The sequence below is a fragment of the Stigmatopora argus genome, chromosome 7, assembly GCF_051989625.1.
Source record: "Stigmatopora argus isolate UIUO_Sarg chromosome 7, RoL_Sarg_1.0, whole genome shotgun sequence".
NCBI lineage: Eukaryota > Metazoa > Chordata > Actinopteri > Syngnathiformes > Syngnathidae > Stigmatopora > Stigmatopora argus.
Genome location: NC_135393.1, coordinates 17,869,888 through 17,884,474, shown reverse-complemented (window position 1 = coordinate 17,884,474; position 14,587 = coordinate 17,869,888). Strand labels below are relative to the sequence as shown.

Below are 14,587 nucleotides of genomic sequence, written 5' to 3'. Positions count from 1 at the left end.
GCTTTTTTTCCTAAAAAACGACACAGTATAGTAAGGCTTTTTTCTTAAAAAAGACATAGTATATTAAGGCTTTTTTACTTAAAAGACGACATAGTATAGTAAGGCTTTTTTTCTCAAAAAAATGACATAGTATAGTAAGGCTTTTTTCTTTAAAAAACGACATAGTATAGTAAGGCTTTTTTTTTTCTTTAAAAAACGACATAGTATAGTAAGGCTTTTTTTCCCTAAAAAAACGACATAGTATAGTAAGGCTTTTTTTCTTAAAAAACGACATAGTATATAGTAAGGCTTTTTTTCTCAAAAAAATGACATAGTATAGTAAGGCTTTTTTCTTTAAAAAACGACATAGTATAGTTAGGCTTTTTTCTTTAAAAAACGACATAGTATAGTAAGGCTTTTTTCTTTAAAAAACGACATAGTATAGTAAGGCTTTTTTTCCCTAAAAAAACGACGTAGTATAGTAAGGCTTTTTTTCCTAAAAAACGACACAGTATAGTAAGGCTTTTTTCTTAAAAAAGACATAGTATATTAAGGCTTTTTTACTTAAAAGACGACATAGTATAGTAAGGCTTTTTTTCTCAAAAAAATGACATAGTATAGTAAGGCTTTTTTCTTTAAAAAACGACATAGTATAGTAAGGCTTTTTTCTTTAAAAAACGACATAGTATAGTAAGGCTTTTTTTCCCTAAAAAAACGACATAGTATAGTAAGGCTTTTTTTCTTAAAAAATGACATAGTATAGTAAGGCTTTTTTACTTAAAAATGACATAGTATAGTAAGGCTTTTTTTCTCAAAAAAATGACATAGTATAGTAAGGCTTTTTTCTTTAAAAAACGACATAGTATAGTAAGGCTTTTTTCTTTAAAAAAACGACATAGTATAGTAAGGCTTTTTTTCCCTAAAAAAACGACATAGTATAGTAAGGCTTTTTTTCTTAAAAAACGACATAGTATAGTAAGGCTCTTTTATTTAAAAATGACATAGTATAGTAAGGCTTTTTTTCCCTAAAAAAACGACATAGTATAGTAAGGCTTTTTTTCCTAAAAAACGACACAGTATAGTAAGGCTTTTTTCTTTAAAAAGACATAGTATATTAAGGCTTTTTTACTTAAAAGACGACATAGTATAGTAAGGCTTTTTTCTCAAAAAAATGACATAGTATAGTAAGGCTTTTTTCTTTAAAAAACGACATAGTATAGTAAGGCTTTTTTCTTTAAAAAACGACATAGTATAGTAAGGCTTTTTTTCCCTAAAAAAACGACATAGTATAGTAAGGCTTTTTTTCTTAAAAAACGACATAGTATAGTAAGGCTTTTTTACTTAAAAATGACATAGTATAGTAAGGCTTTTTTTCAAAAAAAAAATGACATAGTATAGTAAGGCTTTTTTCTTAAAAAAGACATAGTATATTAAGGCTTTTTTACTTAAAAGACGACATAGTATAGTAAGGCTTTTTTTCTCAAAAAAAATGACATAGTATAGTAAGGCTTTTTTCTTTAAAAAACGACATAGTATAGTAAGGCTTTTTTCTTTAAAAAACGACATAGTATAGTAAGGCTTTTTTTCCCAAAAAAAACGACATAGTATAGTAAGGCTTTTTTCTTTAAAAAACGACATAGTATAGTAAGGCTTTTTTCTTTAAAAAACGACATAGTATAGTAAGGCTTTTTTTCCCTAAAAAAACGACATAGTATAGTAAGGCTTTTTTTCTTAAAAAATGACATAGTATAGTAAGGCTTTTTTACTTAAAAATGACATAGTATAGTAAGGCTTTTTTTCTCAAAAAAATGACATAGTATAGTAAGGCTTTTTTCTTTAAAAAACGACATAGTATAGTAAGGCTTTTTTCTTTAAAAAACGACATAGTATAGTAAGGCTTTTTTTCCCTAAAAAAACGACATAGTATAGTAAGGCTTTTTTTCTTAAAAAACGAGATAGTATAGTAAGGCTTTTTTACTTAAAAATGACATAGTATAGTAAGGCTTTTTTTCCCTAAAAAAACGACATAGTATAGTAAGGCTTTTTTTCCTAAAAAACGACACAGTATAGTAAGGCTTTTTTCTTTAAAAAGACATAGTATATTAAGGCTTTTTTACTTAAAAGACGACATAGTATAGTAAGGCTTTTTTTCTCAAAAAATGACATAGTATAGTAAGGCTTTTTTCTTTAAAAAACGACATAGTATAGTAAGGCTTTTTTCTTTAAAAAACGACATAGTATAGTAAGGCTTTTTTCCCTAAAAAAACGACATAGTATAGTAAGGCTTTTTTTCTTAAAAAACGACATAGTATAGTAAGGCTTTTTTTCTCAAAAAAATGACATAGTATAGTAAGGCTTTTTTCTTTAAAAAACGACATAGTATAGTAAGGCTTTTTTCTTTAAAAAACGACATAGTATAGTAAGGCTTTTTTTCCCTAAAAAAACGACATAGTATAGTAAGGCTTTTTTTCTTAAAAAACGACATAGTATAGTAAGGCTTTTTTACTTAAAAATGACATAGTATAGTAAGGCTTTTTTTCTTAAAAAACGACATAGTATAGTAAGGCTTTTTTTTCTAAAAAAAACGACATAGTATAGTAAGGCTTTTTTACTTAAAAATGACATAGTATAGTAAGGCTTTTTTTCTTAAAAAATGACATAGTATAGTAAGGCTTTTTTTTCTAAAAAAAACGACATAGTATAGTAAGGCTTTTTTTCTAAAAAAAAACGACATAGTATAGTAAGGCTTTTTTTTCATAAAAAAACGACATAGGATATTAAGGCTTTTTTACTTAAAAATGACATAGTATAGTAAGGCTTTTTTTCTTAAAAGACGACATAGTATTATAGTAAGGCTTTTTTTCAACAAAAAAAAAACGACATAGTATAGTAAGGCTTTTTTTCTTTAAAAAAACGACAGTATAGTAAGGCTTTTTTTTCTTTAAAAAACGACATAGTATAGTAAGGCTTTTTTCTTAAAAAAAGACATAGTATATTAAGGCTTTTTTACTTAAAAGACGACATAGTATAGTAAGGCTTTTTTTCTCAAAAAAATGACATAGTATAGTAAGGCTTTTTTCTTTAAAAAACGACATAGTATAGTAAGGCTTTTTTCTTTAAAAAACGACATAGTATAGTAAGGCTTTTTTTCACTAAAAAACGACATAGTATAGTAAGGCTTTTTTCTTTAAAAAACGACATAGTATAGTAAGGCTTTTTTACTTAAAAATGACATAGTATAGTAAGGCTTTTTTTCTTAAAAAAATGACATAGTATAGTAAGGCTTTTTTTTCTAAAAAAAACGACATAGTATAGTAAGGCTTTTTTTCTAAAAAAAAACGACATAGTATAGTAAGGCTTTTTTTTCATAAAAAAACAACATAGGATATTAAGGCTATTTTACTTAAAAATGACATAGTATAGTAAGGCTTTTTTTCTTAAAAGACGACATAGTATTATAGTAAGGCTTTTTTTCAACAAAAAAAAAACGACATAGTATAGTAAGGCTTTTTTTCTTTAAAAAAACGACATAGTATAGTAAGGCTTTTTTTTTCTTTAAAAAACGACATAGTATAGTAAGGCTTTTTTCCCTAAAAAACGACACAGTATAGTAAGGCTTTTTTCTTAAAAAAGGCATAGTATATTAAGGCTTTTTTACTTAAAAAATGACATAGTATAGTAAGGCTTTTTAAAAAAAAAAACGACATAGTATAGTAAGGCTTTTTTTCTTAAAAGACGACATAGTACAGTAAGGCTTTTTTTTCTTAAAAAATGACATAGTATAGTAAGGCTTTTTTCTTAAAAAACGACATAGTATTATAGTAAGGCTTTAAAAAAAACGACATATTATAGTAAGGCTTTTTTCTTAAAAAAGACATAGTATAGTAAGGCTTTTTTCTTTAAAAAACGACATAGTATAGTAAGGCTTTTTTCTTTAAAAAACGACATAGTATAGTAAGGCTTTTTTTCCCTAAAAAAACGACATAGTATAGTAAGGCTTTTTTTCTTAAAAAACGACATAGTATAGTAAGGCTTTTTTACTTAAAAATGACATAGTATAGTAAGGCTTTTTTTCCCTAAAAAAACGACATAGTATAGTAAGGCTTTTTTTCCTAAAAAACGACACAGTATAGTAAGGCTTTTTTCTTAAAAAAGACATAGTATATTAAGGCTTTTTTACTTAAAAGACGACATAGTATAGTAAGGCTTTTTTTCTCAAAAAAATGACATAGTATAGTAAGGCTTTTTTCTTTAAAAAACGACATAGTATAGTAAGGCTTTTTTTTTTCTTTAAAAAACGACATAGTATAGTAAGGCTTTTTTTCCCTAAAAAAACGACATAGTATAGTAAGGCTTTTTTTCTTAAAAAACGACATAGTATAGTAAGGCTTTTTTTCTCAAAAAAATGACATAGTATAGTAAGGCTTTTTTCTTTAAAAAACGACATAGTATAGTTAGGCTTTTTTCTTTAAAAAACGACATAGTACAGTAAGGCTTTTTTCTTTAAAAAACGACATAGTATAGTAAGGCTTTGTTTCCCTAAAAAAACGACGTAGTATAGTAAGGCTTTTTTTCCTAAAAAACGGCACAGTATAGTAAGGCTTTTTTCTTAAAAAAGACATAGTATATTAAGGCTTTTTTACTTAAAAGACGACATAGTATAGTAAGGCTTTTTTTCTCAAAAAAATGACATAGTATAGTAAGGCTTTTTTCTTTAAAAAACGACATAGTATAGTAAGGCTTTTTTCTTTAAAAAACGACATAGTATAGTAAGGCTTTTTTCCCCTAAAAAAACGACATAGTATAGTAAGTCTTTTTTTCTTAAAAAATGACATAGTATATAAGGCTTTTTAACTTAAAAATGACATAGTATAGTAAGGCTTTTTTTCTCAAAAAAATGACATAGTATAGTAAGGCTTTTTTCTTTAAAAAACGACATAGTATAGTAAGGCTTTTTTCTTTAAAAAACGACATAGTATAGTAAGGCTTTTTTTCCCTAAAAAAACGACATAGTATAGTAAGGCTTTTTTTCTTAAAAAACGACATAGTATAGTAAGGCTCTTTTACTTAAAAATGACATAGTATAGTAAGGCTTTTTTTCCCTAAAAAAACGACATAGTATAGTAAGGCTTTTTTTCCTAAAAAACGACACAGTATAGTAAGGCTTTTTTCTTAAAAAAGACATAGTATATTAAGGCTTTTTTACTTAAAAGACGACATAGTATAGTAAGGCTTTTTTCTCAAAAAAAATGACATAGTATAGTAAGGCTTTTTTCTTTAAAAAACGACATAGTATAGTAAGGCTTTTTTCTTTAAAAAACGACATAGTATAGTAAGGCTTTTTTTCCCTAAAAAAACGACATAGTATAGTAAGGCTTTTTTTCTTAAAAAACGACATAGTATAGTAAGGCTTTTTTACTTAAAAATGACATAGTATAGTAAGGCTTTTTTTCAAAAAAAAATGACATAGTATAGTAAGGCTTTTTTCTTAAAAAAGACATAGTATATTAAGGCTTTTTTACTTAAAAGACGACATAGTATAGTAAGGCTTTTTTTCTCAAAAAAAATGACATAGTATAGTAAGGCTTTTTTCTTTAAAAAACGACATAGTATAGTAAGGCTTTTTTCTTTAAAAAACGACATAGTATAGTAAGGCTTTTTTTCCCTAAAAAAACGACATAGTATAGTAGTATAGTAAGGCTTTTTTTTCATAAAAAAACGACATAGGATATTAAGGCTTTTTTACTTAAAAATGACATAGTATAGTAAGGCTTTTTTTCTTAAAAGACGACATAGTATTATAGTAAGGCTTTTTTTCAACAAAAAAAAACGACATAGTATAGTAAGGCTTTTTTTCTTTAAAAAAACGACATAGTATAGTAAGGCTTTTTTTTCTTTAAAAAACGACATAGTATAGTAAGGCTTTTTTCCCTAAAAAACGACAGTATAGTAAGGCTTTTTTCTTAAAAAAGACATAGTATATTAAGGCTTTTTTACTTAAAAAATGACATAGTATAGTAAGGCTTTTTCAAAAAAAAAAACGACATAGTATAGTAAGGCTTTTTTTCTTAAAAGACGACATAGTACAGTAAGGCTTTTTTTTCTTAAAAAATGACATAGTATAGTAAGGCTTTTTTCTTAAAAAACGACATAGTATTATAGTAAGGCTTTAAAAAAAACGACATATTATAGTAAGGCTTTTTTCTTAAAAAAGACATAGTATATTAAGGCTTTTTTACTTAAAAGACGACATAGTATAGTAAGGCTTTTTTTCTCAAAAAAAATGACATAGTATAGTAAGGCTTTTTTCTTTAAAAAACGACATAGTATAGTAAGGCTTTTTTCTTTAAAAAACGACATAGTATAGTAAGGCTTTTTTTCCCTAAAAAAACGACATAGTATAGTAAGGCTTTTTTTCTTAAAAAACGACATAGTATAGTAAGGCTTTTTTACTTAAAAATGACATAGTATAGTAAGGCTTTTTTTCCCTAAAAAAACGACATAGTATAGTAAGGCTTTTTTTCCTAAAAAACGACACAGTATAGTAAGGCTTTTTTCTTAAAAAAGACATAGTATATTAAGGCTTTTTTACTTAAAAGACGACATAGTATAGTAAGGCTTTTTTTCTAAAAAAAATGACATAGTATAGTAAGGCTTTTTTCTTTAAAAAACGACATAGTATAGTAAGGCTTTTTTTTTTCTTTAAAAAACGACATAGTATAGTAAGGCTTTTTTTCCCTAAAAAAACGACATAGTATAGTAAGGCTTTTTTTCTTAAAAAACGACATAGTATAGTAAGGCTTTTTTTCTCAAAAAAATGACATAGTATAGTAAGGCTTTTTTCTTTAAAAAACGACATAGTATAGTTAGGCTTTTTTCTTTAAAAAACGACATAGTATAGTAAGGCTTTTTTCTTTAAAAAAGACATAGTATATTAAGGCTTTTTTACTTAAAAGACGACATAGTATAGTAAGGCTTTTTTTCTCAAAAAAAATGACATAGTATAGTAAGGCTTTTTTCTTTAAAAAACGACATAGTATAGTAAGGCTTTTTTTTTTCTTTAAAAAACGACATAGTATAGTAAGGCTTTTTTTCCCTAAAAAAACGACATAGTATAGTAAGGCTTTTTTTCTTAAAAAACGACATAGTATAGTAAGGCTTTTTTTCTCAAAAAAATGACATAGTATAGTAAGGCTTTTTTCTTTAAAAAACAACATAGTATAGTTAGGCTTTTTTCTTTAAAAAACGACATAGTATAGTAAGGCTTTTTTCTTTAAAAAACGACATAGTATAGTAAGGCTTTTTTTCCCTAAAAAAACGACATAGTATAGTAAGGCTTTTTTTCTTAAAAAACGACATAGTATAGTAAGGCTTTTTTTCTCAAAAAAATGACATAGTATAGTAAGGCTTTTTTCTTTAAAAAACGACATAGTATAGTAAGGCTTTTTTCTTTAAAAAACGACATAGTATAGTAAGGCTTTTTTTCCCTAAAAAAACGACATAGTATAGTAAGGCTTTTTTTCTTAAAAGACGACATAGTACAGTAAGGCTTTTTTTTCTTAAAAAATGACATAGTATAGTAAGGCTTTTTTCTTAAAAAACGACATAGTATTATAGTAAGGCTTTAAAAAAAACGACATATTATAGTAAGGCTTTTTTTTCTTAAAAACGACATAGTATAGTAAGGTATTTTTTCTTTTTAAAAAACGACATAGTATAGTAAGGCTTTTTTTCTTAAAAGACGACATAGTATAGTGAGGCTTTTTTTCTCAAAAAAATAAAAATGACATAGTATAGTAAGGCTTTTTTCTTTAAAAAACGACATAGTATAGTAAGGCTTTTTTTCCTAAAAAACGACACAGTATAGTAAGGCTTTTTTCTTAAAAAAGACATAGTATATTAAGGCTTTTTTACTTAAAAAATGACATAGTATAGTAAGGCTTTTTTTCTCAAAAAAATGACATAGTATAGTAAGGCTTTTTTCTTAAAAAAACGACATAGTATAGTAAGGCTTTTTTCTTTAAAAAACGACATATTATAGTAAGGCTTTTTTCTTTAAAAAACGACATAGTATAGTAAGGCTTTTTTTCCCTAAAAAAACGACATAGTATAGTAAGGCTTTTTTCTTAAAAAAGACATAGTATATTAAGGCTTTTTTACTTAAAAGACGACATAGTATAGTAAGGCTTTTTTTCTCAAAAAAATGACATAGTATAGTAAGGCTTTTTTCTTTAAAAAACGACATAGTATAGTAAGGCTTTTTTTCCCTAAAAAAACGACATAGTATAGTAAGGCTTTCTTTCTTAAAAAACGACATAGTATAGTAAGGCTTTTTTACTTAAAAATGACATAGTATAGTAAGGCTTTTTTTCTTAAAAAACAACATAGTATAGTAAGGCTTTTTTTTCTAAAAAAAACGACATAGTATAGTAAGGCTTTTTTACTTAAAAATGACATAGTATAGTAAGGCTTTTTTGCTTAAAAAAACGACATAGTATAGTAAGGCTTTTTTTTCTAAAAAAAAAACGACATAGTATAGTAAGGCTTTTTTTCTAAAAAAAAACGACATAGTATAGTAAGGCTTTTTTTTCATAAAAAAACGACATAGGATATTAAGGCTTTTTTACTTAAAAATGACATAGTATAGTAAGGCTTTTTTTCTTAAAATACGACATAGTATTATAGTAAGGCTTTTTTTCAACAAAAAAAAACGACATAGTATAGTAAGGCTTTTTTTCTTTAAATAAAACGACATAGTATAGTAAGGCTTTTTTTTTTCTTTAAAAAACGACATAGTATAGTAAGGCTTTTTTTCCTAAAAAACGACACAGTATAGTAAGGCTTTTTTCTTTAAAAAGACATAGTATATTAAGGCTTTTTTACTTAAAAAATGACATAGTATAGTAAGGCTTTTTCAAAAAAAAAAACGACATAGTATAGTAAGGCTTTTTTTCTTAAAAGACGACATAGTACAGTAAGGCTTTTTTTTCTTAAAAAATGACATAGTATAGTAAGGTTTTTTTCTTAAAAAACGACATAGTATTATAGTAAGGCTTTAAAAAAAACGACATATTATAGTAAGGCTTTTTTTTCTTAAAAACGACATAGTATAGTAAGGTATTTTTTCTTTTTAAAAAACGACATAGTATAGTAAGGCTTTTTTCTAAAAAAAAAAAAAACGACATAGTATAGTAAGGCTTTTTTCAAAAAAAAAAAAAACGACAGTATAGTAAGGCTTTTTTTCTTAAAAGACGACATAGTACAATAAGGCTTTTTTTCTTTAAAAAACAACATAATATAGTAAGGCTTTTTTTCTTTAAAAACTGGCGGCCATCTTGGATTGGGCGGCTAGCGGTTTTCAAATTGCACGGCATCGGCGCAGGTTTTGTAGCTAAGGAAAACCGCATGTGGGAGTGGCAATGGAGGCGAGCGACAAGAAGGGTTTGAGTGTGGACGGAGTCGAATCGATTGGCTGCTATTGACAGCGATAGACGTCCGATTGCACGTGAAGCGGAAAGACGGAAGGGCTCACCTGCGCATGCAGTCCAGAGCGCGGATGAAGAAGTCCTTGCTGAGCTGGTGCTCGTCGCGCAGGAGGGCGCACTGCTCCAGCGTGACGGACATGGACGTCCGGTCTTTGGCACTTTTGCAGCTGGTGAACCTGATGCCGTTCACGCGTCGGCAAATCTGGACAAATTCGTCAGCTTTAGTACGCGCTCTCGTTTTTCTGGGGGGTGACTACTTTTACCTGAGTACAGTGGTACCTCGTTATACGAGTGCCCTGACATACGAGCAATTTGAGATACGAGTAAAATTTCCTGTTAGTCAGTTCGAATGGCGGAGCTTGATCGCTAATACGAGAGGAGTATATGCTACTTCTCGTTAGCAAGTGGTCGTGCGTTATCCTATTGTGAGGACATTTGTGTGCATCATTTTGGGAATATTTTGAAGGGAAGACAAAAGCAAACAACCCTCGATAGGTTGCATCTGAAAGTCAGGGTGGAGGCGGGGCCAATAGAGCCAAGAAAGGTATCAAAATTTAAAACTAAATTAGAATTAAGTTAAGTGTAAGGTTAGATTCAACTTATTTTTGAGTGTCTGCATCGTAATCCAAGTTCATTTCCATTTGTTTATGTTATGAGCGCGTTGCCGTGCAAAAGGTCTGATTTTAGTACTGTTAAACATATTTTAGTACTATTAAACCACTAGTTATTTGTTACTTTTTTAATAGATGGCCAATTAGAACAAATAAAAATGTTTTTACAATCCAATATCCTGTATTGGGCGTTTTTTTCAGAGGGTTAAAAAGGAATTAATTAGTTTTTAGTTCATTTCAATGGGAAACGTTCGTTTGAGTTACGAGTAAATCGACATACGAGCTCAGTCCCGGAATGCATTAAGCTCGTATCTCGAGGCACCACTGTATATGGAATTGTCATTATTATTATTTTGAAATTCACACAATTCTTCCTCGAGTCCAATCTTTGGCTCCTCCCACGGCATTCCCTACAGTTTTCTTTATCAACAACATTTCAACACTTGACATTTTTTTCATGCAGGGAGGAGTTTGTTTAGACATCCAAGTGGCATAGTTACGCGTCCCAAGGGGGAGCGGGAAGGTCGGCCGGCGCTTACCGCCGCCGCGCTCCAAAGAATCTCCACATTCTTCCTCCTCTTGGCGATTACATTCTGTCCCAGGCTTTCAAGTAGTTCCTTGACATCGCCCTGACTTTGGAAACACGGTAGACCTGTTTTGACGCCAAAAAAAAAAAAAACAATCAGCCAGATTCAGACTCTGTCCGCACCTCGCCGATAAGCCGAACCTACATTCGCGTGGCACCTTTTCGCTCAGCGTTTGGTAATAACACTCCAGTGTGGCAAAGTTGTTCTGGTTGATTCTCTCCTGGAGGGAAATGTCTCCAAACCTGGTGAAAAAAAATGCACCATTTTTTACAGTGTGCTAGTTTTTTTATATATATATATTTTTTTAATTTGACCTTTATCTGACCTCTCGGCGATGGTTTGCTGCTCGTTGATGCCGACGTTGAAAAGCACGGGGCAGACGCGCAGGGGCCGGCCCTCCTTGATTTCCTCCGGCATGTTCTGGAAGGCGGGGCCCGGAAGCGGGACCTCTACCGTGAAGTTGTCCCTGGGGACGACAATCCAGCTTTTGACATTTCCATATACAGACGCTCCCCTACTTACGAACGAGTTAAGTTCCGAGCGATTGTTCATAAGTTGAATTTGTTTGTAAGTTGATTCAGTGCTATATTTGGTATTATAATTTATGTTTAAGGCCTATATAAGTATATTGAAGGTTTATATAAGTGCATTTGTATGTTTAAGGCTTGTATAAGTAACACACATTGGTTTGTACTGAAAAAAACATTTAATAAAATGGAGAGAATATGTACAGTACTGTATAGAGAGAGATTTATGTATTAGAAAGTGGCCGAAAGAAGCGATCTAACGACGATTGCACAGTTTTCTTCTTTTTTTCATCATAAATGATGCGGTAGCACTGTATGGCATCATTCAATTGATTTGCAAACTTTGTACAACGTTCAATATTTGGGTCCTGCTGCTCGATCTTTATGTTTATAAATGGTACTGACGGTCGAACGATTCAAGTTGTATGACCGTGCAACGCTCACAAATCTCACGCATCAAGCTTCGTTATTATTGCCACTGGTTTCAAATGAAATGGCTTGCCTCTTCCTTGCAACTCCCTCACTAGAAGCATTTCGCATTTCACCAACCATATTGAATAATGGCTGCACGAGATATTTCATGATAAAAATGAAAAAGGTTCTTTGCACACTGGAGATACGTCACGCACTTACGCAACTTACGCAATTTACGCAACTTACGCAATACAAAATCGAACTTAGGAACATTTTTCGACATAAACGCAATTTGCAGACATGTTCGTATGTACCGTTGTTCGTAAGTCGGATGTTCGTAAGTAGGGGAGCGTCTGTATACCTAATAATAAACCTATCACTTTGGCTCACGAGTTTTCCTCAAATTGTTTTGAGATACGCGTGAAATAAAGACGCGAGCAAGACCTTTGAGTTACGAGTTTGCCCGTATCTCCAAATCAAACGGCCTCGGTTCTGCATTAAGAAAACTTCCCGGAATTTGAGGTCGGGCGCCAAATTTGAGGTATGTCTTATTTCAAAGAACAAAGCAAATTTGCATCTCAAGGCAACATGCGACATTTCGTGCTCTCACCGTCTGCCTCGCACCACGGGCTGAAGGTCACCGGGGTGGTCGGTCCGGGCACGGGTGACCTTGAAAACCACCCTGCGAAGGTCGGCCACGCCCACTTCCATGTCCTCCAGCATGCCGATCTCCTCGCCTTGGAACGGCGCCCGCGGTGCGTTGGCAAAAGGACAAGACACGACTGAAGCGTACTGCGCCCGTGGCCCGGCGGTGGTCGGCGGGGGTGTCGCTGTTGGGGGGGCGACTGGGCAACTCACTGTGGGTGCTGAGCAGGCTCTCGAACTGGGCCACCAGGCCCACCAGGTGGAGCTGCCTCAGGAAACCTTTGTCCTGCATTCCAGCGTAGAGTCGCATGACGAAACCGCAGGACAACACTGCCAGCTGGTGGGCCGCCACACGCACACAAACAAAGAATTCAAAACATTTTCACGTCAACATCTATCCATTTATAAAAGAATATTCATATATACAGTAATCCCTCGATTATTGCGGTTAATGTAGACCAGACAAAGCCGCGATAAATGAAAAACCGCAAAGTAGGGTCAGGGGAGTGGCTTCCGCTTGTGAGTTTCAGCGTGGATTTAGTCCTTTTTATGAACTTTAAAAAAATTATAATAATAATTAATAGTGGAAAAAAAGTAGTGAACTCGCGATAAGTGAAGACGTGATAATCGAGGGATTACTGTATTCATAAAATATTGCAGGGACCAATGTTCCCTCTTATTTTTTTGTTTGTCTGGGCAGAAAGACAACCTCCCTGAGCACACTGAGTACCAGTGTGAGCGACATCATCATTGTAGGATTGTAGCCGAGGGCTAATTTCCATTTACTATAGTCCATTGTGTAGGTTGAAGACAAACGATCACACATACTAGACACACACGCACGCACGCACACACACAACCACACACAGCAGATTTAGACAGTTCTCACCCGATTTCACCACTTGTTCTTCTATTTTCACAGTAAAGTAAAAAGGAATGTATTAAGAAATATTAAAATGTAATTTTAAAAAAGACAGAAGGGCTGTAGAACACGAAAAAACATAAGAGCGGACAGAGCTACTGCCACTGGCTGCTGCATGAACGGCGCCATCATGAGGAAAGACGAAAAAAATGGATTTTATTTTGTGCGCGCCATATGATTGCTGCTGCGCGGAGAAGACGAGAGTAGTACGCAATTGCGCACGCGCGCAGCTTAGAGGGAACATTGGCAGGGACCGAAATTTTCCCATTTTTACCCAAAAATAAAATGCAAAATCCCATGTCCTTATACATGTTACATTCTAACCACACATTAGCATTTGAAAAAAATCACAAATATTTCTTATTTTTTTAACAAAAACTTGCCCTTTAAATCCAGTTGCCACATTCCCAATACAAGGTTCCCATTTTCGCCTCATTTTCAATTTTTTTTTTTTTTACTTCACTAAAAATCCACAATGTCGTGAAGCCGCAATATTCGAGGGATTACCGCACAAAATAAAAATCTTGTTGACTTACAGCCTGACTGAAAACGACATCTCTTCTCTGTTGGACGAGGACCCCCATGGGGACGCCGCAGGCGGCCTCCTGCAGGAGCACAAAGGTCACGGCCCTCTTGGCCTTGTCCACCACCCGAGTCACGCACTCCTTCAGCCTGGCCACCAGGGGACGCAGCTGCTCCCGCCAGTCGCCCTCTGCGCCCAAGAAAAGTCAGTGTCAGTTCTTTAGCGCTTAGCGCCTCTTTTCCGCGGGCGTCTCAAGGGCGAGTGTTTATACGCCGCCGCGGTGCATAATAGATGATTCGCACTTAACGGCGGGTCATTAAACGCCCCGTGAAATTACGTTGGAGGAGAGGACGACGCGTTTGGGGAAGGACTTTGTGAAATGAGACTGAATGAATCGCAAATGACATCCGTGGAATTGAGCCGCATACCCCAGTTTAGCCATCTATGTAAACTTTTACCATTTTTACCTGACAAGTTACCAATAAACTTCATAGAGACCCAAAAGGGCACCAATGTTCTGTTTAAATGACATTTTTAGTCAAAGTCAGGGGCCGCCGAAACATTGACGGAGGCCACGATTGTGCTTAGTTTGAGCACATGGACATTTGATAAGAATCTTGTGTAAAGAACAAACTAATATATGTCAAATAAAATGAAAAGATATATAAAGTAAAATACAGTAATCCTTCGAATATGGCAGTTAATGTAGACCAGACGTGGCCGCGATAATTGAAAAATCTAAGTAGGGTCACCCCTATTATAACTTTTTTTTTTCCAGTGCTGAGTGGAGTTTCAGCGTGGATTTTCACATTCTTATGAACTTTTAAAAATAAAAATAATTTTCTTCGGTGCTGAGTCCTTGTAGCAAAAGTGGCTTCTGCTTATGAGTTTCAA

The 14,587-nt window shown here is 32.4% G+C and overlaps 1 protein-coding gene across 13 annotated transcripts in view; it reads right to left on the bottom strand.

Annotated features, from left to right (window-relative positions):
* The window catches only part of inpp4b (inositol polyphosphate-4-phosphatase type II B), a 142,709-nt gene that overhangs the window by 12,515 nt on the left and 115,607 nt on the right, over positions 1–14,587 (bottom strand). For 10 of the 13 annotated variants that reach the window (XM_077605740.1, XM_077605735.1, XM_077605736.1 and 7 more), the window contains 7 exons: positions 13,707–13,882; positions 12,462–12,585; positions 12,214–12,367; positions 10,988–11,128; positions 10,807–10,904; positions 10,615–10,727; positions 9,512–9,666 (listed from right to left, as the gene is read on the bottom strand). In XM_077605740.1, the coding sequence (XP_077461866.1) occupies positions 9,512–9,666; positions 10,615–10,727; positions 10,807–10,904; positions 10,988–11,128; positions 12,214–12,367; positions 12,462–12,585; positions 13,707–13,882 (961 nt within the window). Of the gene's footprint in view, positions 1–9,511; positions 9,667–10,614; positions 10,728–10,806; positions 10,905–10,987; positions 11,129–12,213; positions 12,368–12,461; positions 12,586–13,706; positions 13,883–14,587 lie in introns of those variants that run through there. The other 3 variants (XM_077605739.1, XM_077605741.1, XM_077605746.1) reach the window with 2 other exon arrangements.